The sequence below is a fragment of the Rhinoraja longicauda genome, chromosome 18 (assembly GCF_053455715.1).
Source record: "Rhinoraja longicauda isolate Sanriku21f chromosome 18, sRhiLon1.1, whole genome shotgun sequence".
NCBI lineage: Eukaryota > Metazoa > Chordata > Chondrichthyes > Rajiformes > Arhynchobatidae > Rhinoraja > Rhinoraja longicauda.
In genome coordinates this window covers 17913677-17939588 of record NC_135970.1, presented here as the reverse complement: position 1 = coordinate 17939588, position 25912 = coordinate 17913677, and the positions used below count along the sequence as shown (strand labels likewise).

The following is a 25912-nucleotide window of genomic DNA, read 5'->3' as shown; positions in this document are numbered from 1 at the left end:
TGAAAGATTGCACTTGCTTTCTTTTGCATTCTCCCTCCAACTTAGACACTGATATTGGAGCAATCGGGAGCTTGGTGAATGACAAAACCAACATTGTGACAACCTCCAACGGGTTCCTTTACCTAATCCCTAATCATCCGGTTCTCCGGTGATGCCGCCTGTTCCCTTGAGTTACTTTAGCACTATTTTTTTTAGAGGACAAATTGTATAGTGGCCTTCATTCTATGAGCTTTGAAATACAGAAGCAAGGATATCATATGACATTTGTATGGGCAAAGTGAGAGACTAGACCTGGTGCATCTTATTATCATATCATATCATATATATACAGCCGGAAACAGGCCTTTTCGGCCCTCCAAGTCCGTGCCGCCCAGTGATCCCCGTACACTAACACTATCCTACACCCACTAGGGACAATTTTTACATTTACCCAGCCAATTAACCTACATACCTGTACGTCTTTGGAGTGTGGGAGGAAACCGAAGATCTCGGAGAAAACCCACGCAGGTCACGGGGAGAACGTACAAACTCCTTACAGTGCAGCACCCGTAGTCAGGATCGAACCTGAGTCTCCGGCGCTGCATTCGCTGTAAAGCAGCAACTCCACCGCTGCGCTACCGTGCTAGGGCAGAAGGGCGAGGAAGCACTCTGATAGGGGAGGCACTTCATTCCAGGAGATGGGATGAGACTGCTAGAAGTGAAATTTGGAATAAATTCCATAAACTGAGGTTCTGTTCAATTCACCCCATTGTGGACATTGGACTTTATCTCTGGAACTGATGTGCACCAATGATGAGAAGGGTCTGGACTGGAAACGTCACTTTTCTCTCCTGAGATGCTGCCTAATGACCCGCTGAGTTAATCCAGCACTTTGTGTCTACCTTCGATGAGAACTATGTTGTGTACTTTGCAGCTTCCCCTTTGCTACATCAATTGTACTTGAGTTTGACTTTGAGTATTTAGGTATAGTATTAACTAATCTGTTTGGATAGCATGCAAAACAAGGGACCACTCCCCAGTGGCCCGTCAAGGAGCCCCTCCCCGCGTCACGGAGTCCCGCCCACTGACCCCTCCGCACGTAATTGAGCCCCGCCCACTACCCCTCCGCGCGGCACAGCCCCGCCCACTGCCCTCTCACGTCATTGAGCCCCGCCCACTACCCCTCTGCGCGGCACAGCCCCGCCCACTGCCCTCTCCTCATCGTCGTTGAGCCCCGCCTACTACCATTCCGCGCGCCACGGAGCCCCGCCCACAATAGTTCATCGCTTTACCCCGCCCACAATAGTTCGTCGCTTTACCCCGCCCATTATTTTGTCACGTGATGCCGCTCTTCTCCCCCATCACGTGACGGCACTCTCCGCGTCCCCGCTTCCGCTCGGGGCCTGTATGGGTGGAAACGGAAGCAAAAAGCAAATTAGAAGACGCAGTAAAGAGTAAACACAAGGAAAGCAAGTGAGCTTCAGCCATGGCGGTCACCGACGGGGGGCTGAAAAAACTGGTGTCAAAGGTAAGTGGCGCAGATGGGGCGTGTAGATAGGCGGCCAGGGGACTGTGGGAGTCGGCCAGGGGGGAGGGGGTAAAGGAGAGAGAGGGGGCCCAGTGTGTGAGGCTGAAGCTGGGCGGTGGGGAGGGGAAAAGATGGAGGGAGGTGGAGACGGAGGGGAGAGGGAGAGACTCTGTTTTCGTCACGTAACACCGCACAGCCCACAACTCGTCACGTCAAGGTGGGTTGTTCTGGACGTGGGATCCCGGGAGAGAGATGAATGATTAGAAAATTGTCTTCATGGAACGAAACAGAGGGTGATGGTGGAAGGTTGTTTTTCGGACTGAAGGCCTGTGATTAGTGATGTGCCTCAGGGTTCGATGCTGTGTTCATTGCTGTTTGTCATCTATATCAATGATTTAGCATGATTGGCAAGTTTGCAGATTACACTAAAGTGGGTGGTATTGTAGACAGTGAAGATGGTTGTCAAAAATTGCAGCAGGATCTAGATCGGTTGGGCAGGTGGGCTGTGGAATGTTTGGGGAATGGGATTTAATGCAGAAAAATGTGAGATGTTGCATTTTGGGAAGTCTAACATGGGCAGGGCCTACAGAGTACAGGGCTCTGGGGAATGTTGTAGAGCAGAAGGATCTAGGAGTGCAAGTACATAGTTCCTTGAAAGTGGCGTCACAGGTAGATAGGGTATCCAAGAAGGCTTTCGGCACATTGACCTTTATCAGTCAGAGTAATGAGTGTAGAAGTTGGGAGATCATGTTGCAGTTATATAAAATGTTGGTAAAGCCACATTTAGTGTATGGTGTTCAGTTTTGGTCATCATGTTATAGGAAAAGGGGCAAGCTGTGAAGGGTGCCGAGAAGATCTACAAGGATGTCGCCAGGACCTGAGGGCCTGAGTTCTAGGGGGAGGTTGAGCAGGCTTGGACTTTATTCTGAGCGCAGGAGGATGAGAGTTGATCTTATCAAGGTGTACAAAATCATGAGAGGAATAGATTGGGTAAACGCACAGAGTCTCTTGCCCAGAGTTGGGGAATCGGGGGAGGGGGGAAGATTTAATATGAACCTGAGGGGGAACTTTTTCACACAAAGGGTGGTGGGTATACGGAACAAGCTGCCAGAGCAGGTAGTTGAGGCAGGTACTATTGCAACGTTTAAGAAACCGACAACAGGTACATGAATAGGATAGGTTGAGAGGGATATGGACCAAATGCAGGAAGATGGGACTGGTGCAGATGGGGCTTGTTAGTCAGTGTGGGGAAGTTGGACAAAAGGGCCTGTTTCTACGCTGTATGACTCTATGACATGGGTGGAGATTGAGGAAGCGTGGGGTGGGGGATAGGATTGTGAAATGGGTTGGGAGTGGGGTGGCTTGGAAGGTAGTGGGAAAGGGTGGGGAGGAAGGAGACATGGCTGGGGGTTGGAGGACACGTGGTGGGGATGTGGGAGGAGAGTGGGAGACTAGGGTGGTGGTGAGGAAGGGGGAGGCAAGGATGGTGGAGATGAAGGGTCAGGAGAAGAACGGAGCACAAGCAAGGAATGGAAGAGACCGATGTGGAAACCGCTGTGGAATATTTTATCTTGCAGTATAAATACAGGGATCTGACAGTGCGAGAGATTCTAAACGTTACCACAACATATAAAGACCTCAAGCCAGTGAATGATGCATATGGTGAGTAATAAGATAACACTTGTAAGATGCATCTGGGAATTTCAGTGATGTTGGTTTTGACTTTTCTAATGGCATGGTAAATGTGTGTTTTCTTTAACCCAATGTGTTGTGAAGATCTGGAATGCATTGCACCAAAGACATTAGTAAGGCAGTGAATATTAATTCACCATATTTAAACTGATTGTTGATTCAGTTCAGCTCTGAAAATGCCGGTGTGGATGAGCAGAATCTTCTCTTCTGGAATAAATGACTGGCAAATGCAGATAACACAACTTCAAAGTATTTATCGGAACAGCCAATGCACAAACCCCTGGCAATGATACTACCTGCATCAAATGATTCCTATTTCACTTTGCTTTGACCATTCTATTTAATTGTGTACTTTCAAAGTGATAATAAACTTTCTGTTTCTTTGCCCTGATGGAGTTGCTGCAGCTGGGCCAGGGCTGCCAATGATGATATGGGAATTGACAGAGGAACAAAACATTTCCCAGCTCAATATGGACCTATAAAGCACAGGAACAGGCCTGTCGGATCTGTGGCAACCAAGATACCAATCTAACAAATGTAACGCATGATCTGCAGCCCTATCTGTTCATGTGTCTGTTTAAATTCTTCTTAATTCCTCTATTCTAGGCAGTCAATTCTAGGCTTCCAGGCACCTTTCCTTTAACCCCCCCACCCGCCCAAATTTATTCCTTCTAGTATTTCATATTTCCATCCAGAGATAACATCTCCATGTGGTCTTTGCCCTTCCTAATTTTACATAAAAGTTTCAAATTTCCCCTCCACCTCTTCGGGGGAGCAGCCACCATAATCGAGGATCACTTGTACCCCATCTTTCTCTCTTCTTGCCTCTCCCTTTGGGCAGAAGATACAACAGCTTGAAAGAACGTACCACCATACTAAAGAACAGCTTCTTCCCTGCCGCCCCGCTGCTATCAGACTCTGGAATGGACCTTTCGTATGCTGAAGATGAACTCCCATCTTCCAGTCTACCTTGTTCTGGCCTTTGCACTTTTTCATCAGCACTTTCTCTGTGTCGCTAACACTATATTTTGAACTCCGTTTATTTCCTTTTTGCCAGCCCAAAGTACCTGTGTATGATATTATTTTGCCTGATTAGCATGCAAAATATTATTATTTTTGTTTCTATCTTGGTATAATAAACAATAATAAACCGATAGTTTATTTCAGGGATGTAAAATCTGCCACGCTTGGCACATTTGGCCTATGTTTGATTTAGTTCCCAGCATGGCTAACTCTTAACCAATAAGCTACTCAATTCAAGGAATAATTTGGGATGTCCACATTGTGTGATGAATGAAAAGATCATATTAGCTGCGTGAGCCATGTATCAAAGACTAGTGTAAAGGCAATTGAGATGTGCTGACATTGGTCACAGTGTGCTGCTGTCATGCATGGGCTGTCTACCTGCTCAATGCATTGGATGGCCTCAATGAATTTGGTATCCTTTCTGGGTACTTTGGTTTTTCTCCCAATGCCTTCAATCTATCTGTGGTTTGTGCACTAGAATTATTATTGCTTGTACTTGCGTAGATTAAATTTCCGATTTTGCGAAGTGACCTTCAACTCCATGGCTCCCTTCAATTCTACTGCATCTGTGGCACAGTTCCACCGCATCTGCAACTGTCCAGTGCCTCTCGCCAGTGATCATTTGTCAAAATGTGGAATGTGTATGTACATTGAACAGCGTTGTCCTGTTTGACTGCAGGGACATATTGTTGCCCTTGTGCCCACTTAATTTGCCCCTTAAAGTAGGATCCAGTAGAGTCGTCAAGAGTGTTTAATTGTCATGTGTACCAAAAATGAAACTGAAATTCTTGCTTGCAGCGGCATAACAGGCCTGTACACACAGTAAACAAAAATCATAGCATGGAAACAGGCTCTTTAGCCCAACTCATCCATGCTGACTAAGATGCCCCATCTATGTTAGTCCCATTTACCCACATTTGGCCCATGTCCTTCTAAACCGTTCTTATCCAAATGCCTTTTAATTGTTGAAACAAGGAACACAGATGCTGGTTTACACCAAAACAAACAAAGTGCGGGAGTAACTGAGCGGATCAGGCAGCATCTCTGGAAAACATGGATAGGTGACATTTTGTGTCTGGACCCTTCAGACTCGAAGGTTCATTTCCACTGATGTTTTGATTGTGGTAGGTCACAAATGTGTAGATGTCTTCAGCTCCACACCACAAGCTGTTCTACTACTTGCAGAGTGTGTATTCCTCCCTGTGCTGGTCTCCTTTGCTGCACCAGGTGGCATGGTTTCATTGCATATTGGCGGTGCTTGAGTATTTTTTCCATACCAAGTCCTTTATCACTGATGTTTGTGATAGAATGAAATGTTGATTTTATTTTCTCCTTTTTTCTTATTTCAGTATTTAACAATGGTTCTTCTCAGGAGCTGATGAGTCTCACTGGAACGATCCCAGTTAGCTACAGAGGTAAGAAAGGAGAAGTGAACAATTGTAGAAGTGGGGCTTCGTTTTCTGTCAAAGCTGTTGCTAATTTTAAGCCCTTTAAATGTCTCTTTAAATAGTTACAACCTTAAAATAGTTATTTAAAACATACAAATATTTAGACATAAAAACAGCTTTTTTCCATGAGCAGTAGCTGTACTCAACGACCAAAAATCTGTAGCCTCCTTTTGGTCTGGTATAATTGTTTACTGTATGTCGTGTTGTTACTTGCGAGCAAAGCATCAGGGCAAATTCCTTGTATGTACACATACATGGCTAATAACATTTATTCAATTCAATTAAAAAATATATATTCAATTCAATTTAGATACATTTAAACTCATTGAAGCAAGCTCTTTACCTATGTTCTCGAAACCCTTTGAAATTATTGGGCTCTTGGTTATGATGGGTGTGGTTTCACCGGCATATTGCTTTCTGTTGTATGACAGGAAAATCACGAGTGCTTGTATCACTAATGGGCGGCATACCTGCTGTGTTACTTAAATAGAAAGTGAAATCCTTCAGAAATAATCAATTCTATATTAAATATGAATGCTTTTCAACATATAGTTTGACATTAAGATATTTAGTAGGTAGTTCTAAGGGGCCATGTGGCAAATGATTAAAGCGTCTGATTTCGACATTTGTTGCAATGTCATCAGAACATTGGGCAGTGCAGTCACACAGCTGGTACAAGCGCTGCGTCACAGCACCAGAGCCCCAGGTTCGATCTTGACCTTGGATTCTGACTGTGTGGAGTTTACACGTTCTCCCTATGACCATGTGCGTTTCCACCGAGTGCTCCGGTTTCCTCCCACTTCTCAAAGATGTGCGGGCTTGTAGGTTAATTGGTGTATGTAAATTGCTCCCTGCTGTGTTGTGAGTGGATACCGAGTCCACACTGAAAATTGATTCAGACGTGATTCCAGTTTACGCTAGTTCCATGCAATCCCACTTTGTCTGCACATTAAAAGCAATTTTACAGAGGCCAATTAACCTGAAAACCTGCAAGTCTGGAGGTGTGGGAGGAAATCGGAGCACCCAGAGCAAACCCACGCAGTCAAGGGGAGAACGTGAAAACCTCACACAGACAGCACCCAGGAGCAGGATCGAACCCAGATCTCTGGCACCGGGAGGCAACAGCTCTACCAGCTGCCCCATCGTTCCGCCCCAATGTGTTCGTTCATAGATCTAGATAGGAATATAATTTTTATCATTGTTAACTGTTCTATTTGTATTTGAATCCTGATCTCCTGCGTTTACCTATTTAAATAAGTTATCATTTATTTCGGCGGCAAGACGTTCTCTGCCTGACCTCTTTATCTTTGCAGGAAATATGTATAATATCCCGATATGCCTGTGGTTACTGGACACTTACCCTTACAATCCTCCAATCTGCTTTGTAAAACCCACCAGTACCATGATGATTAGGACAGGAAAGCACGTTGATGCCAATGGGAAAATCTACCTCCCCTATCTACACGACTGGAAACATGTGAGTATCACAGGTTTTAAAGAAGACAATTACTTGTGCCCCTGCATTCTACCGAAGAGGTAAATATTGGCACCTAGGATCTTGGGAAGAGGCATTTGTTGGCATCTGTTACCCGTAGAGGTAGTCAGAGACCAATAGCGTGGATAACAGGATGGAAGTGATGGAAGAAGTTAAATTATGGAGTGTCAATAAATTCATTTAATGAAAATCTAGGTCCTTCAGTCTGCACAAAATAATAAACTAGTGCACAAGAGAAACCCCTTCGACCCACTAAAATGACTATCCTCATGGCTCTAACCCTGTCATTGTCTAACTTAATTTAAGAATGTATTTAAAGTGTAAGGAACCAACATTCCTAGAATCCTGAAGACTTGGTGGCTTTCAATGTGGATTGTCACTCTGAAGGAGAGGGAATTTAGAGAATTGAGATTTCTAGATAATGTCTGCCGAAGTATGTCGGAGGAATCAGGTCAGTGGAAGCGACTGAAGTCAGAGCTCCATTTTGCTGCTCCTTTGAATATCATCCATCATTCCTTTTCTGTGGGTAGTTTAATTTTGTAAGTTTTATTCTGTTGCGCTTCTGCTGTTGACCTGGTTCCTATTTCTTGACATTGCATCTCTGTCACCTTTGCAAATGTATTCAGTAGCATTCTGTTGACATATCTCTGTGGAATTAGGAATAGAGAACATTGGCGAGAAACATTAATAAATGTCTTGTCTTTTTTCCTTCAGCCACATTCTGACCTCTATGGGCTGATTCAGGTGATGATCGTCATGTTTGGAGAGGAACCTCCTGTCTTTTCGAAGCTCGCTGCACCTCCAACTTACCCTCCTTATCAAGCTGCAGGCCCGCCAACTCGTAAGTAACTTTTGCAAGGAGATATTGTCGGCACGGTGGTAGAGCTGCTGCCTCTCAACACCGATGATCCCATTTTGATCCTCACCTCGGGTGCTGTCTGTGTGGAGTTTGCACGTTCTCCCCACATGGCCATGTGGATTTTCTCCATGTGGCGTGGTTTCTTCCCACATCGCAAAGATATGTGGGTTTTGGAAGTTAATTAGCCTCTGTACAACTACCACTAATATGTAGGGAGTGGATGAGAAAGTGGGTTAACATAGAACCAGTGTGAATGGGTGTTCGCTGGTCGGCACGGACTTGGTGGACTAAAGGGCAAAAATCAAAAAGGGCCACTTTTCAACATAATCGTACAAGGGGTAAGAGAGTTGTAAAAACAAGCCTGAAGGCTTTGTGTCTCAATGCAAGGAGTATACGTAATAAGGTGGATGAATTAAATGTGGAGATAGTTATTAATGATTATGATATAGTTGGGATTACGGAGACATGGCTCCAGGGTGATCAAGGCTGGGAGCTCAACATCCAGGGATATTCTATATTCAGGCGGGATAGACAGAAAGGAAAAGGAGGTGGGGTAGCGTTACTGGTTAGAGAGGAAATTAAAGCAGTGGAAAGGAAGGACATTAGCTTGGAGGAAGTGGAATCGATATGGGTAGAGCTACGAAACACTAAGGGGCAGAAAACGCTAGTGGGAGTTGTGTACGGGCCACCTAACAGCAGTAGGGAGGTTGGGGATGGCATCAAGCAGGAAATTAGAAATGCATGCACTAAAGGCGCAGCAGTTATAATGGGTGACTTCAATCTACATATAGATTGGGTGAACCAAACTGGCAGGGGTGCTGAGGAAGAGGATTTCTTGGAATGTTTGAGAGATGGTTTTCTAAACCAACATGTCGAGGGGCGGCACGGTAGCGCAGCGTTAGAGTTGCTGCTTTACAGCGAATGCAGCGCTGGAGACTCAGGTTCGATCCTGACTACGGGTGCTGCACTGTAAGGAGTTTGTACGTTCTCCCCGTGACCTGCGTGGGTTTTCTCCGAGATCTTCGGTTTCCTCCCACACTCCAAAGACGTACAGGTATGTAGGTTAATTGGCTGGGTAAATGTAAAAATTGTCCCTAGTGGGTGTAGGATAGTGTTAATGTGCGGGGATCACTGGGCGGCACGGACTTGGAGGGCCGAAAAGGCCTGTTTCCAGCTGTATATATATGATATGATATGATGATATGAACCAACGAGAGAACAGGCCATTCTAGACTGGGTATTGAGTAATGAGGAAGGGTTAGTTAGCAGTCTTGTTGTGCGAGGCCCCTTGGGCAAGAGTGATCATAATATGGTAGAGTTCTTCATTAGGATGGAGAGTGACAAAGTCGATACAGAAACAAGTGTTCTGAACTTAAAGAAAGGTAACTTTGAGGGTATGAGGCGTGAACTGTCCAAGATAGACTGGCGATTGATGCTGAAAGGGTTGACGGTGGACATGCAATGGAAGGCATTTAAAGGTCGCATGGATGAACTACAACAAGTGTTCATCCCAGTTTGGCAAAAGAACAAACCAGGAAAGGTAGTGCATCCGTGGCTAACAAGGGAAATCAAGGATAGTATTAAAACAAAAGATGAAGCATACAGATTAGCCAGAAAAAGTAGCATACCAGAGGACTGGGAGAAATTCAGAGTCCAGCAGAGGAGGACAAAGGGCTTAATTAGGAAAGGGATAATAGATTATGAGGGAAAACTGGCAAGGAACATAAAAACAGACTGCAAAAGCTTTTATAGATATGTCAAGAGAAAAAGATTAGTTAAGGCAAATGTAGGTCCCTTGCAGTTGGAAACAGGTGAATTGATCATAGGGAACAAGGAGATGGCAGACCAATTGAACAAATACTTTGGTTCTGTCTTCACTAAGGAAGACATAAACCGTCTGCCGGAAATAGCGGGGGACCGCTGGTCTAATGAGATGGAGGAACTGAGGGAAATCCAGGTTAGTCGGGAAGTGGTGTTAGGTAAATTAAATGGATTAAAGGCAGATAAATCCCCAGGGCCAGATAGGCTGCATCCCAGAGTGCTTAAGGAAGTAGCCTCAGAAATAGTGGATGCATTAGTGATAATTTTTCAAAACTCTTTAGATTCTGGAGTAGTTCCTGAGGATTGGAGGGTAGCTAATGTAACCCCACTTTTTAAAAAGGGAGGGAGAGAGAAAACGGGGAATTATAGACCAGTTAGCCTAACATCGGTAGTGGTGAAAATGCTAGAGTCAGTTATTAAAGATGTGATAACATTTCATTTGGAAAGTGGTGAAATCATCGGACAAAGTCAGCATGGATTTACCAAAGGCAAATCATGTCTGACGAATCTTATAGAATTTTTCGAGGCTGTAACTAGTAGAGTGGATAAGGGAGAACCAGTCGATGTGTTATATCTGGACTTTCAGAAGGCCTTCGACAAGGTCCCACATAGGAGATTGGTGTACAAACTTAAAGCACACGGTATTGAGGGTTCAGTGTTGAGGTGGATAGAAAATTGGTTGGCGGACAGGAAGCAAAGAGTAGGAATAAACGGGTCCTTTTCGGAATGGCAGGCAGTGACTCAAGCCAAAGTATTCAAGTACTTGGTCAAGGTCAGTTTCCGAGAAATGGTGACCCCCTCGGATGATGATGGTGGAGGACCTGCCAATGGCAATGCCGTTAAATGTCAAGGGGAAATTGTTAGACTACTATCGCTGGAGATGGTCATCATCTTGCAACTTGTGGAAGTAACATAAATTTGCTATCATAATTGCCCAAATCAGAGTGTCGTCAAGGTCAGCCCAGGAGATTTTCAACAGTACTACAACCAGATCATGCACCTTCAGGTACCTCAGCTTAATGCATTAAATAAATTGCTGTTAGGCAATAAGAAGGTAAACCCTTTCACAGACAGGATTTAGGGAGGCTAATTCTAAACCTGGACATTCCTAATGATTGCTGATGCAGGTTCACTCAGAGTTGTTATTCTATTTTAAGGAAGTGCCTACCTTGAATCACACCAATTCAACGAATGTGGATTCAACATTTATTCAGGGCGAAGAGACCAAATATTTGTGCCGTATTTGAGAATTGTTTAGGTTATTTGTCCTGTGTGATGAAAGATGAATAAATAATGATGTTCCTCTCTTCTTAGAACAATTGCAATATTAACCCAAACAGCTATTCATGTATTAGTGTGTCAGAGAATGTCAAAGACATTATACTTCAAATAACTCAATTTGACATTCTTTCTGATTTTTTTGCTCCTTTTCTTCTTATGTTTTTTTTCTCTTCCCTTCATTCAATACCTCATTGATTTCTTTGTGATCCACAGCATTGTAGAGGCCAGTCTGTAGCCAATTCCATTAAATGACATCAAAAACTCTGGACAGCACTATATACAGCAAATCCAATGAGATCAGACAACTTCCTAGCTTCAGAATTAGCTGCATTTCTGGCCAAACCAATATTTAAGAAAAGGGAAAGAGGGAAAACAAGGAACTATCGACCTGTGAGTCTGACATTCGGAGCAGACAGCTGTAATCTATTGATAAAGAAGTGGTAACAAAGCACATGGAAAGTAAGTTAGATTGGGCAGAGTAATTGTGAAATTATGAAGAGCATATCTTGTTTGACAAATCAGTTTTCTGAGGTAGTGAAAGGGAAATTAATGAATATTGGTTAGCGCAGGAAAGCAGTGATGAGATATAAGATCCAGCATGATCTCACTGAAAAACAGATCAGGCAGGAAAAAAAAACAAAGGGTCTACTTCTGGTTCAGTTTCTTACATTCTCCTGTTCCTAAGGGCAATGCCCTAGGTCAAACCACCTTTATCTACTTCATTGACTTTCCTTCCTTCATAAGGTCAGAAATTGAGACATTTGCTGATGATTGCACAATGTTCAATTCCCTTTGCATCGCCTCAGAAAATCGATTACTCAGCGTGTGCATGCTGCAAGTCTGGGACAACTTCAAGTGAGGCTGCTGTGATAAATAACATACATGCCTGGTAATCACAAAAAGAGATGTTCAATGGTAGTACTATTGCCGAGTACTCCCCCATCCTAGAGATCTCCACTGTCCAGGTCCTCAATTTAACTAGCAATTTAAATACAAGAGCTATCAGAGATTGAGTATCCTGTAGCAGGCAACTCACCTCCTGGCTTCCGAAACACTTTCCAATATCAACAGGGCACAAATCAGGAATGTGATTGGATACTCTAAGCTTGCCTGAGTAATAATAAATAATAATAATAATAATTATTATTATTATTATTATTACATATTCCTTTATTCATCCCACACCGGGGAAATTTACAGTGTTACAGCAGCAAAGTGGATAGCAAGAGAGCAAGAGATCATTCATTATAAATAAAAGATACATAAATTGTCATCAGTTTTCTGTGTGTTCTTAGCTGTTATCAGGGAGAAGGGGAGATGCAACGTGACCTGGGTGTCATGGTGCACCAGTCATTGAAAGCAAGCATGCAGGTGCAGCAGGCAGTGAAGAAAGCGAATGGTATGTTGGCATTCATAGCAAGAGGATTTGAGTTTAGGAGCAGGGAGGTTCTGCTGCAGTTGTACAGGGCCTTGGTGAGACCGCACCTGGAGTATTGTGTGCAGTTTTGGTCTCCTAACCTGAGGAAAGACGTTCTTGCCTTAGAGGGAGTACAGAGAAGGTTCACCAGATTGATCCCTGGGATGGCGGGACTTACATATGAGGAAAGACTAGATAGACTGGGCTTGTACTCGCTGGAATTTAGAAGACTGAGGGGGGATCTTATAGAAACATATAAAATTCTTAAGGGGTTGGAGAGGCTAGATGCGGGAAGATTGTTCCCGATGTTGGGGGAGTCCAGAACCAGGGGTCACAGCTTAAGGATAAGGGGGAAGTCTTTTAGGACCGAGATGAGAAAACATTTCTTCACACAGAGAGTGGTGAGTCTGTGGAATTCTCTGCCACAGAAGGTAGTTGAGGCCAGTTCATTGGCTATATTTAAGAGGGAGTTAGATGTGGCCCTTTTTGCTAAAGGGATCAGGGGGTATGGAGAGAAGGCAGGTACAGGCTACTGAGCTGAATGATCAGCCATGATCATATTGAATGGCGGTGCAGGCTCGAAGGGCCGAATGGCCTACTCCTGCACCTATTTTCTATGTTTCTATGTATCCATGTTGATATATCTCTCAACTCAACATTAGAGTTATTTGCTTGCAACATTAAATTTCGTTCATGTAAACGTATCCTTTTTACAGTTGGACATTTATTTGGAATAACCCTTTTACTGCTAAGGCAGAAATTCATATTTTGTTAATTTTAGAGATGAGTGCGGTAACAGGCCATTAGGCCCACCAAGTCTGCACTGACCAGCGATCCCCGCACACTAATACTATCCTACACACACTGGGGACAATTTATAATTTTACCAAAACCAATTAACCTACAAACCTATATGTCTTTGGAGTATGGGAGGAAACCGGAGCACCTGGAGAAAGCCCATGCAGTCACAGGGGGAATGTGCAAACTTTGTACCGACAGCGTCCATGGTCAGGATCGAACCCAGGTGTTGTAAGGCAGCAGGTCTACCGCTGCACTTCTGCAATTGTCCCACATGTTAGCGAGCCAACAGGATCTCTGGTGGTTTCCATCTGAATTCTCTTGCTTTTAACTCCCCCACCCCTGGTCAGATCACCTGGGAGCATGGAAGACCATAGACATAAGAGCAGGAGTGGGCCATTCAGCCCATCAAGTCTGCAATGCGATTCAATTATGGGAATACAAGAAAATTACACTCCATATACTCCTGCATTGCAACCTTAGGAAGTGACCTGTATCGCGATTATTTTTTGCATAAATTCCATGAGTGTGGATTTTATTCCGTATCTCAAATTTTTGGGAAGTGATTTGTCAATTCTGTAAGGGTGACCTAAATGGCAGTAAAATTGGGATTATTTTGATATTTAAATTAGTAACCTCTGATCAAAAAGTACTACAGAAAATGAATTAAAGCCTTTTGTCAATTTATCAAGAGCCACGGGATAGTGAAATCGCAAACTAATATTTGTTCATCTCAAGACCACTGTAACTCTTGTAATATACTCTTCAAAAATCTTTTGATGCTACTAATTCACAATGAATCTTGCATTCCAAAGCAGTTCGTTGTTGCAATAATTCATCAAGGCATTACTGATGGATGTTATTTTCCATTATAAATTTGAGGCTGATGTAAATAGGTAAATTGACCCGCTGAGTTACTCCAGCAGATTGTGTCTTGCTCCTGAATAGAATGTCTGTTTTGGAAATTTGGTGGCGACCGCATGAACTCTATGCTCTGCCCAGCGTGGCTCACTACTGGAGATAATAGTGGGGGAGAAGACATTTAAGTTGTATCGCATGTTCTACGAATGAATTAGAAAGATTTTATGGAGACATCATTTGTATTTATCCAGTGCTTGGAGATGATTGCTGTGGGTAGTGTAGGTCCCAGAAGCATACAAGAGGAAAGGGGTTACTGCTGCCTATTAGACCATGATCTTGTGTGAGATCTGAGGTCTTCAAATACCTGTAATCAACCAAAGACTGAGTCACTGCAGTGAAGGTGGTGATAAATTTCATCATCAATAGCTGCTTTTGCCCAAGGTCGGTCCTGAGATGTGGAAAGTGGGCCATGTTTTCCAGGGTCATGCTGTGAACCTTTATGTCAAGGCAGTGTTGTGTAACAGGGTAGGTCAGTTGAGCACCTTTGTTAATGGAAGCATCTACAATGGTATAAATGAATGTTGTTCCCCTTAGTTTAGTTTAGAGATGCAGCATGGAAACAGGCCCTTCAGCCCACCGAGTCCACGCCAGCCATCGATTACCCCTTCAGGTCTTCGGAGGCTGCGGGAGCGGCTGCGACTCGCCTTAGGCTCGGCCCGCTGTGGACCGTCCGGCGCGGCCTGCAACCACAACAACCTGACCGCGGGAGAGGACAGCAGGAGAAGGGAAAAGACATTGTGGCCTTCCATCACAGTGAGGAGAGGACTGGAGGAGACTCACTGTGATGGATGTTTTCTTGATGGATGTTTCTTTTGTGTGTTTTGGGTGTTGTGTAATTTTAATGCCTATTTTGATGCTTTTGTTGTTGGACTGTGGGTGACTGAATTTCGTCCAATTTGGATGACAATAAAGCTATCTTGAATCTTGAATAATAGTTCTATGTTATCCAACTTTCTCATTCGCTCCCTATTCTCTTAGTGGCAATTTTACAATCAACTTACAAACCCAAATCGTCTTTGGAGACCGGAGCACGGTCACAGGGAGAATGTACAAACTCCACACAGTCATCACCTGACATCAGTTTCAAATCTGGGTCTCTGGCACTGTGACGCAGCAGTTCTAGCAGCTGTGCTGCTGTGTTTCCTTTCTTGACGGATCAGAAACTTGTATAGGAAGGTACTGCAGATGCTGGTTTAAACCAAAGATAGATGCAAAATGCTGGAGTATCTCAGCAGGACTGGCAGCATCTCTGGAGAGAAGGAATGGGTGAAGTTTCGGGTCGAGACCCTTCTTCAGACTAAAGTCAGGGGAGAGGGAGATACATAGATAAGGAAGTGTAGGGTGTGAAAACAGGACAATGGGGATGGGGATCAATGAAAATGTAGAATAGACCATTATTAGCTGGGATCAGAAACTTAATTGTTTTAAGATTTTCTATTACGAATTGGACCTCAAACTAGATACTGGTTTAATATTAACAAAGGTTTTAGTTTAATAACAATTCTTTAAGGATAGGCCCAAAATGCTGGAGTAACTCAGCGGGTCAGGCACCATCTCTGGACAAAAGGAATGGGTGACGTTTCGGGTCGAGACCCTTCTTCAGACTGATGTCTGGGAAGAGGGAGGTACACGGATAATACTTGAAGGATGTTTTTTTCAAGCTAACAGATGCTGCGTAGAAATTTAGTTAATTATACTATGTGTATCTAAGTAGAAACCATTTTTTAGTTTTTAAACGGTTCACATATATTCTTGGAAGAAAGTTGTTAAAAAGCCAGCGGGTTTGTTGATAAATGTGTATACAATACTTTTGGTCTTGGATGCATCTTTTTGGACTAACAAGGTATAAGTTCATAGCGACAAGGTTTATGTGCAAGCAGTATTGTGCAGGAAACGGATGTATTCCCGTGTCAATTAAAAATTAGTGTTCAGTCAGATGGAAGTTTGAATCATGTGGTGAATCATTTCCCTGACGAGTGGAAAGAGATATAGAGTTAACTTTTCAGGTCGAAGATTCTTCATCAAATCTGTGGAAGAGAGTAAATAAATTTGTTTTACGCTGTAGATAAGGTGGGAGAAGGCTAGATTGGATAAAGGGAATATCTGACAGGATGAGGCCATAATTGCCAAGGGGGTCATTTGGTCGATAGACTAATGCGTGCAGTTAACAAGTGAGGATACGAAGGAGCTTGAAAAATTGAATGAGACTGCCCAATTCCCATTTTATGCAGGTTGGTTGGCAAGTAGGAGTGGTCACGTGACCTGCCCTTGTACCCATGTCTTGTCAGCATGAAAAGCAACTCTTCCCACCCCACAAAACAAGTTGGTTCAACAGCTTTGAGCATGGCTTGACACCAGAACTCCCTTTTCAACTGTTGATTGGGATTATGGAAGCTGGACTAAAACAAAAGGAGATGGAGAAAAACAATTGATAAAATCATATCCAAACTGAAACAAGTATGCAACTTGTTTTCAAGAGAGCAGTGTTATTTTATCTGCTTTTCAGTTCTTCAGATGAATCTAATTCCTCTGTAGCACTTTTGAAACATTCTTTGGGCGCAACTGTGAGTTGCTGCCAAACTGAAAATGTTGTATTTATGCAGGGATGGGAAAAATAAGAGCCAATGGGTGTAAGTGAGAGAAAGGACTTTTAAAGGGGATCTGAGTGAAGTTTTTTTTTGACACTGATTATTATTTGGAACACATGGCCGGAGGAGGTGATGGAATTGGATAGAATTACTACATTTAAAGACATTTAGACAGAAACTTTAAGAGACTTTAAAGGTTGGCAATGACAAGGTGATTGTAGAGCCCATTGTGTTTGCAACTCCATGACTTACTCTAGTGTTCAGGTAGATCCTCTGACATTGTTGCTTCAAAAGTGACCAGATAGTATACAAAATTTCCTATTTGTGTTTTGTCCCAGTGAAGTTAAATTAGAGCACATTAACTGTTGTTTTTCAGTCTGATCACACAAACATTTTGTCCACATTTATGCCTGTAATTCCTAAATGTCACACTCCCATAATGTGGTTAGGTTTAGAGTGAAATGCTGAGATGTGATGTTGTTTTGAAGAGGAAAAAATCTAAACTATTATTTCAGGCAACTTCTGTTACTCCTAGCATCTCATATGGTATAATTTAACAAAATTGTCTGACCATCAATCTAGAGGGATTGCTCAGCAATTTACAATCTGAAACAATTTGCAATATGAGACTTGTAACAAAAATGTCATCGTGGTGATATCATGTATAACTGCATGAACATAATTGAAAGTCTAAGCTAAGACATTATTGGTAAATTATACTGCAGAGGGGAATGTAGAACATATTATCTCAGCCACTGTTTGGTTTAGGTTTGTTATTGTCACGTGTATCGAGGTAAAGTGAAAAGCTTTGTTTTGTAAGCTATCCAGACAGATCAGATACACCATATGTACGTACAATGAAGTCAAACTCGAGTTCGATAGAAGAGAGAAAAGAAAATAAAGAAAGGGGGATGTAGGAGCCAGGTTGCATTTATTAGTTTTTTTTCATATTATTATTACTACCTTGTATCCTGCTGTAGTTTGGACACTATAGAGATAATGCGATGCTTACATATGGGCTGGGCGGGGCTAGAGTTACGGCGGTTTTGGACGTGTTGGCAGTGGGAGCCGAGAAGGTGCTGACAGGTTCATCCAAAGGTTCTGCCAAAAGATTCATTAGCCAAGATGCAATCGGTTGTATATCTTATTGACAAGAAGATTAATACAGATTTCCGCAAAGATAAATCTGGCAGTCCGTATCAATCGCATAAACTGTGGTAAGATATGAAATTTTACCAAGCGAATCAATAATCAGTCGATGACAAGAGATATGCCAATATGTTATAATGCGACTTCAAATAAATGACTAACTCATTCAAACGTCGAGAAGGTCTCTGTTATTGTTATTGCTTGCGTCATTAAGCTTATCGTTTCACCCAATCTATGCAAGTGGCAGCTTGGAAGCTAATTGATAGACAAATTAATAATAGAGGAAACTTGGCTTCCAGAAGGATTATAGGCTGGCAAGTGGGTGGTGAGCCCATCAATCACTGAGGGACTCCGCTGATGCACCCACCTTCTCAGCAGAAACTGCCATATGTGCAGATAGTTGGTGATCAATGTCTCCACATCAGTCAGATGATATGGCCCATGGGCATACATCTTCAGCTGGAAGGTTTGTGCATGGACTCTACAGCGATAACATTAATTGTGCCAAAAATAATTGTACTTTAACGCCACAATAAGACTATAATTTCTAAGAACTGAAACATGAAAGATACAAGATGAAGATCCAAGAAACATGGCGACTCTTCATGTAATCTAGTATTCTTTCATTTGGGTATGATTGTGCTAATGTATAGTAAGATTTCACTGAATTGTATGGAAAACATTTCACTGTATCTGGTTCTATACGACAAAGTAGCATTGAACCATTAATTCTGTTTATGTTGGTAATTTTAACATTATAATTTATCTATGATGCCAATGTGTAAAGAACTGATATGTTCTCAACCATTAACACTGCATAAATGTGTAATACATAACTGCTAGACTTTTTGGTAATTATTTCAGTACTTCTTGTCGTGACGTTAGGTATGCACATTGTTATGTGTGCTGTTTGAACACACCATTAATGGCTATGCTGTTTGTTTTCTTATTTCAGCTTCTTACGTGCCTGGAACGACAGCAGGAATGGCACAATATCCAGCAGGCCATGCCAATACTGGGTACAATTTATATTTACAAGATTAGCAATACTGAACACGTTTAAAACTATTTGAATGCTACATTTTGGCTTGTAGCCTTGGCTGGTATTCCTCAGTACTGTGCGTGTGAGCGTGCGTGTCCCAATCCATTCAAGTAGATACAAAAGGTGCATGGTATGTTTTATACAGGATCAAAAGAGTATGATAATCTTCAAATGAAGGCTGGGCTCCCTCTACAGGTGCAAATCATAAGAAATGTCTACCTCTAAAATAACTGCTTGACCTTGTGTTAGTTTGAATTGTGTTTAATATTCTGGAACCAAGCTCGCTGAAAAGAAATATAAATCCTTGCATCCTCAGACAGAAACCCCAAAGAAGCCGCATGTTTATTGTTACGTTTGTGTTTGCTTGGGATCCAACAATCTTTGGACTTTCTTTGTTGTGAAAGTTGGGGGTGCTGTCAGTAATCAGCTCTCAGAAAGGAACATTCAGACCCTTTCTGCTGCAGTGACTGATTCTTTACTTTCTTAGTAATGTATCATTTTCCCCTTCCTTGATAATGTATCTTTTTTTATGACAACGTTGCCTTCCTTTAAAAAAAATGCATTCTTGGGATATGGCCATCGCTCTGAATGCTTGCAACCCTAGACACGGGTAAGTTATCTTCAAATTGCTGCACGCCATGCGATACTCTCACAACACTGAGTTGAAGTATAAAGGTTAGGTATGCTATTAAGCATGTGGGTTTTATGCTTACATGGTTTGAAACATTTCCATCATCAACAGATTGTGCAATAGGTTGAGCAAAAACAGTTTGTTGATGAAAATGTTTAATTGAGTATACTTAAGGTCCAACAAATAATGTAGTAACATAGATAAGAACAATATTCCTTTTGTTTGACCATGATGAAAGAAATTACGTGGCCAGTGAATGAATTTCCCGACTTGGAAATCTATCACCAATCATTCGGCATCACTGCTTCTGAATCCTGGAAGTCTGTGCTCGGCAACCTGTGGAAAACCTCCACCAGAAAACTGCAGTGCCTAATGTACAAGATTTATCACCACATGCATTATGGTAATTGGTGATGGTATTACCGTCTTCCCTTTGTCAGGAACGTCCACTTCCTGTTGTAGATGTACGGATGCCACGTACAATTCTTATGTTATATCTGTTTTCAGCATCTACTAGGAAAGACACTGCAGGCTACAGCTGGACGAACCATTTGAAGAGATCGAAATAATGTCAGTTGGGTTATGAATATACTTCTTCCTAAAAGACATTTTCCAATTTTCAATCTTTGTGTGCTTTATTGTGTACAGTCAGAGATTGTGATAACAAGAGTCCATGTTGATCATGTGGTCAGACATCTGGTATCAATGATCCTCTGGCACCTGGTGCGAGTCTGTCTGCTGCAGAATTTTCCTTCCCTTCTATCTATTGTACTTTGATTTTACTAAAACATTTTATGAGATGGTGAGTTTTGGTTTTCTTTCTTTCATGTTTGCAGAGGGTTTGCAGGCTTTCCTTATCCCCCGGCAGGTGCATATCCTCCATCCACAGCCACAGCGCAGCAGCATCCATATTCCAACCAGCCTCCTGCCGCAGGTTTAGGTAAGAATACAAATACTTGATCATCTTTAGGTCAGATACTGGAAATACTGGGCCGTATAAGCTGGCATCTGATCTGATACCAGTTGGTTCCTTTTAGCATGTGCTCGGTTCCTGTCTAGTGGGCATGGTGGAGTATCATAGAGCGCAGACTGATGTTCCATTGATCTAGTGTCTCACCAGTGACTTGGCAAGTCAGCAATATTTAGTTTATTTTAGAGTGGAAACAGGTCCTTTGGCTCACCGAGTCTGCCCTGACCACGATCTCTAACACAATCCTGCACATTAGAGATCATTTACAGAAGTCAATTAACCTACAAATCTGCACGTCTTTGGAATGTGAGAGAAAATCGTGGCACCCAGAGAAAACCAACGCTGTCACAGGGAGAACGGGCAGACAACACCTGAGGTCAGGATCAAACCTGGGTCTCTGGTGCCGTATGGCAGCAACTCTACCACTGCGTCACTTTGCCGCCCCTCTGCCAAATCATGAGAGTGTAGGATCAATTTATTTGCATAGGGGATCACAACATAACTTTTATTGCTGTCCAATACTAAATTCCCACATGTATGCTTGCTCGCAAAAATCATGATGGTCAAGAGAAGAAACACTGGTGCTTTCACCCCTCTCTTAACCCAGGCACACAGAGTCCACTTCACTGCTCTGATCAGTGCCTTAACTAAGATCAGTCACCTTGGCTTTTTAATGTCACTGGGCTATATCAGGAACAGGAATCTTAGCTGACCTCTAGCTTCTCATAGATCATGCACCAGAAGCCTATTAAGTTTAACAGAAAGGAATCTTCTACATTTTGCTGATGTTAAACTTGGCAGGCAGCCACAAGCAAATGCTCAGCAGTGGAAAACTTGCCTCTTATTCTTGTATGCAATACAGTATATCAACATCCCAATTGAGATCCTCCTTAATATAAAACAGCATTTTAAATCATTTTGTTTTCATACTAAAGATGTGTGCATTAGTAAGTTATTTGGCCTCTGTGGCCCCTAGTATGTAGGATGATACAGATTTAGTATGAACAAGTGATCGATGAACAGTTTGGACTCGGAGGGCCGAAGGATCTCCATGTAGCTATGTTGTCTTTTAATTAATGAAACTGGAGAAAGGCCTTTCGACCCAACCCAATATGTGAATCCACTCTTGGCCCAACATACCATTTTTTGGATTCCCACTTTTTTTATTGCTAAATGTGGAATTTCACCAATACCAAGAGGAATACTTTCTTCCAATGCTTTAAATTTTATTTATGTAACTTCCGTTCCAATGTCCCCCATTGGGTTTATCAGGGAGTAGTTTTAACCACTTTAATCCATTCACCACCCACAACCAAAACATTTTTGTTGATGTCTATGTCACAAGTTTGTTTTCCGGTTTCTCCGTATGCCTCTTCCTGCAGAGTGTTTCATTTAAAGACTAAATGAAAACATTTATAAAAGCATAAAATTTAAACATTTATAAAAGCATCAAATGAAAGATTATGAACTTTCATTCAGTTCTTTTGAAGTGCTATTAAGGTTAACAGCAACACTAGAAGAAAGATGTGGTCTCTCCTGTGTTTGGAAATGACCAGGAAAAGGGGATCAAAGTGGGTGAATTGAATTTATTCCAAGGCTCAAGGACAATGTGTATATTTTGTCCTGGACAGTTTACTGACTGAGCCTAATCAGAGTTTAATTATTTGTCAACAGCAAGCTGTTTGTGTTGCAGGTCCCGGCAGAGACAACACCATTAGTGAGGATACAATCCGTGCTTCACTGATCTCTGCAGTTAGTGATAAACTGCGCTGGCGGATGAAAGAGGAAATGGACCGTGCCCAGGCTGAACTTGATGCCCTCAAACGGACAGAGGAGGACCTAAAGAAAGGCCACCAGAAGCTGGAAATTATGGTCAATCACTTGGATCAGGAACTGGTAAGACCAAGTCACAGAAAAGAATAGCAAACTTTTCTAACCTAATAATGGCAGCTCTCATTACTTATGGCACAATAAATTTGAAAGGACTGAAAGATTAACCCAATCATTTCTATTTAAACATAATTCGGGTCAGATTTTAACCATGTAAGCTGCAAAGATCAGGATTACACCCTACAATCTGACTTCCTCAATGATTCTGTCAATGTAGTAAAATCAGTGGGATAGTCTTAACTGCAGGCTGTAAAACATGTGTCTGGACCTAATTTGGAACAGTTATATTAAGAAAAGTAAATTCTCAACATGGATCTGCAGGAAGGTTGCTCCAAAAGAGCCAGTTCCAAATTTCCTTGCCTCAAAGAGCAAAACAGTGCTGGAATAATATGGCGAGTTATGCAGCATCTGCGGAGGGAACGGACATGTGACATTTTGTGTTGGGACCCTTTGGCCCGCAACCATGCTTATCCATTCCTTCCAGATGCTGCCTGACCCGCTGAATTATTCCAGCACTCTGTTTTGCCCATCCTTTTGAATAGTGGATTGCCAACCTTCATTTAAGGGGAAATTTATATATTTATTTCAGTGGATATTATGTTTATATTAGGAACTGCAGATACTGGTTTACAAAAAAAACAGTTGCTGGAGTAATTCAGCAGGTCATGCAGATTTTCTGGAGAATCTGGATAGGTGGATTCATAGATATGTTTATAATTAGTTTAATGTTTTCAAATTTATTTCAAACTCCCCAAGCTTACAGCCTGACCTGCTTCATGGAAGGGTCAGCGGATACATTAGAAATAACGTAATCATCTACATGTTGGGAGTTTGGAGGCATGGCCTCGTTTTTGCAATTGGGCCCCTCAAACAATTAGCCTTCCCTCCTCTCAAATGTTTACCTCGCCTTCACTCTCATTTATCACAGTACTGGATATTAAAATTCTATAGATTGTCATAAGTATTTTCAGAGGAAAGAACTCATGTGGGACTAAGGTGGTATCACCATCAGTAGAGCTTTGTGTTATTAAATATTGATCCGGAAATATCTGCCTCTTTTTTAAAGTGTTCCTGCAAATTGTCCTATCCAATCGGTGATGCTTGATAAAAAGTACCATCTATGTTGGATTGTTTTAGCATTCAATGACTCAAACCCATCTTTTTCAGACTGATGTAGACAAAAACATTGAAGCACTGACAAAGAAGGATGAGGAGCTGAGTGTTGCACTGGAGAAAATGGAGAGCCAGTCTGAAAATAATGACATTGATGAGGTTGTTGTGCCAACAGCACCCCTCTACAAACAAATCCTCAATCTTTATGCAGAGGAGAATGCCATTGAGGACACCATTTTCTATCTGGGTGAAGCCCTGAGACGAGACGTCGTTGATTTGGAAGTCTTCTTAAAGGTGATCAGTTTGAACGGATGTGCTAACTAATATCCTTTTTGCATGCCTCCATATTGTCTATGGTATTGAGTTCCTGCATCATCCACCTCATTCTCCTGAGTGCAGTATCGTGAGTACATCAGCAACATTGAACAGTAATGCGATCAGTTTGAGTGTTTAAAGTTCTCCGATCAATGTGGTGTGAGCCCCAATCCTAAAGTTGCATTGTGGTTTCAAACCTATCACTCGTTATGGCCCTTGTCCGTGAAATCGTATTGCTCATCTATCCTTGTTCCATTAAATTGTGTCCCAACTTCACTCTCTAGTACCCATTTTAGTGCATATGAGAGATCATCCATGTGTACTGTCCCCTTATTTTCATATCTGCCATCAAAATTCCCTGTTCTTAGCTCTCGCCTATATTAACAGCATTGTAGTCTGTCATCATGAATAATTGTTCTAACAGTAATGCAGTAGCAAAGTCCATTGCTGATGTCACATTCCTAAAGCGCTTTGATTACTAGTTTCATGTTATAAGATGTTTCAAAAAAGGCCTTTCAAATAAGTCCTTTTGTGGCTTGGTGCCAAAATTTAGTTAAGGCTTAGGTGAAGCATTATGTAATGTTTTACTTGGTTAAAGACAATGTAAATACCAGTTGTGATTCAACTTTGTCAAGGGAATCAATTCAAGTTATAATGAGAGTTTGTTTACATTTGTTTGTAGATCAGGTTATATTAAATAGGCTTGATTATTGTAGAAAGTCAACTGTTATATTGTTATTTGAATAGATTTTTTGTAACTTATGGGGCAGGTATCAGTTCATTATTAATTTATGAATGCACAATATGCTGTCAGTTTGTAGCTAAAATCAATCTTGCAAATAGTCTACCATTAAGCATTGATTATCAAACCAGCAAGCAATGCATTAAAAGGAGGGAATACAGCTTTTAACCATTACTTCAGAACAACACAGTAGCTCATTCCCCATTCTTTGGATAGTTTCATCTGAATTTCCTTGTATAGTATCTTGTATAGTTCTGGTCTTCCTCATAAGTGGTAACATTCCCTCTGTATCCACTGTCAAAATCTTTCAACAATTTAAAAGACATCTCACCAAACACTATACCCTCGTAATTCTTCTTCTTAAGCTATTGTTCTTAAGCCTCTAAGGATCTCTAAATATGTTAATAACATGGGGATAAGTGTGCTACACTGGAGTGGTTTAACCAAGATTTTACTTCATATGACTTCATCTCTCGTGCTTTGTTTCATTGATGGTCTTTCTTACCTCTGACATAACTTTGGTGTATTGATATACTGAGCTCTCTGTCTCTTATTACCACACAGGCGTATCTTCCATGTTATAAATTACTTCCCTATTCTTACCAAACTGCTGCTTGATCCTCTTCTGCAAATGTAATATTCTCTAATACTGACAGTATCACCTAGAATGAGTCTGTTTGATCCTGAGGTTGTTAATGATCCACATATCATACAAGTGTTTATTCTATGTATGTAATGATTATAAAAGCGGTATTAGTGGTCATGATTTGAAATCCTTCATGGTAACTTGGTAAAGTTAATGAAACAGAATTGAAACAATAGTGTTTAAGCCGAGTCATATTTCAAGATAACAAAACATGTCATCCTCTACACAAGTTTGTCACTAATTTTATTTTTCTCCTCTCCACAGCATGTGCGTCTCTTATCTCGCAAACAATTCCAGCTTCGAGCGTTGATGCAGAAAGCAAGAAAGACAGCCGGCCTTAGTGACTTGTACTGAGCGATTCTTTGATTTTTAGAACCAGATCTGACTGACTGCAATTAACCAGTTTTAAAGAAAGGATAAGTTATTGGATATTCTAGCTGTAAATTATGTTAACTGATTGTTTTCTTAAGTATAGTTTTGCGATGGCACTTTGTATTTACCTGTAACTTTCAGGAGAGGTAGGAATTGGAATAAAGTTTCTTCAACTTGTAAGCTAAATGC

The 25912-nt window shown here is 41.8% G+C and overlaps 2 protein-coding genes across 2 annotated transcripts in view; one reads left to right on the top strand and one right to left on the bottom strand.

Annotated features, from left to right (window-relative positions):
• The window catches only part of LOC144602290 (galanin peptides-like), a 411360-nt gene that overhangs the window by 224373 nt on the left and 161075 nt on the right, over window positions 1-25912 (bottom strand). The window lies entirely within an intron of this gene.
• tsg101a (tumor susceptibility 101a) lies at window positions 1322-25903 on the top strand. The gene is made up of 10 exons (XM_078415198.1): window positions 1322-1507; window positions 3085-3169; window positions 5575-5640; window positions 6987-7150; window positions 7883-8009; window positions 18958-19021; window positions 20512-20615; window positions 22339-22541; window positions 23703-23942; window positions 25616-25903. Exons 1-10 carry the CDS (start codon window positions 1466-1468, stop codon window positions 25703-25705), a joined length of 1185 nt encoding a protein of 394 aa, XP_078271324.1. The 5' UTR covers window positions 1322-1465; the 3' UTR covers window positions 25706-25903.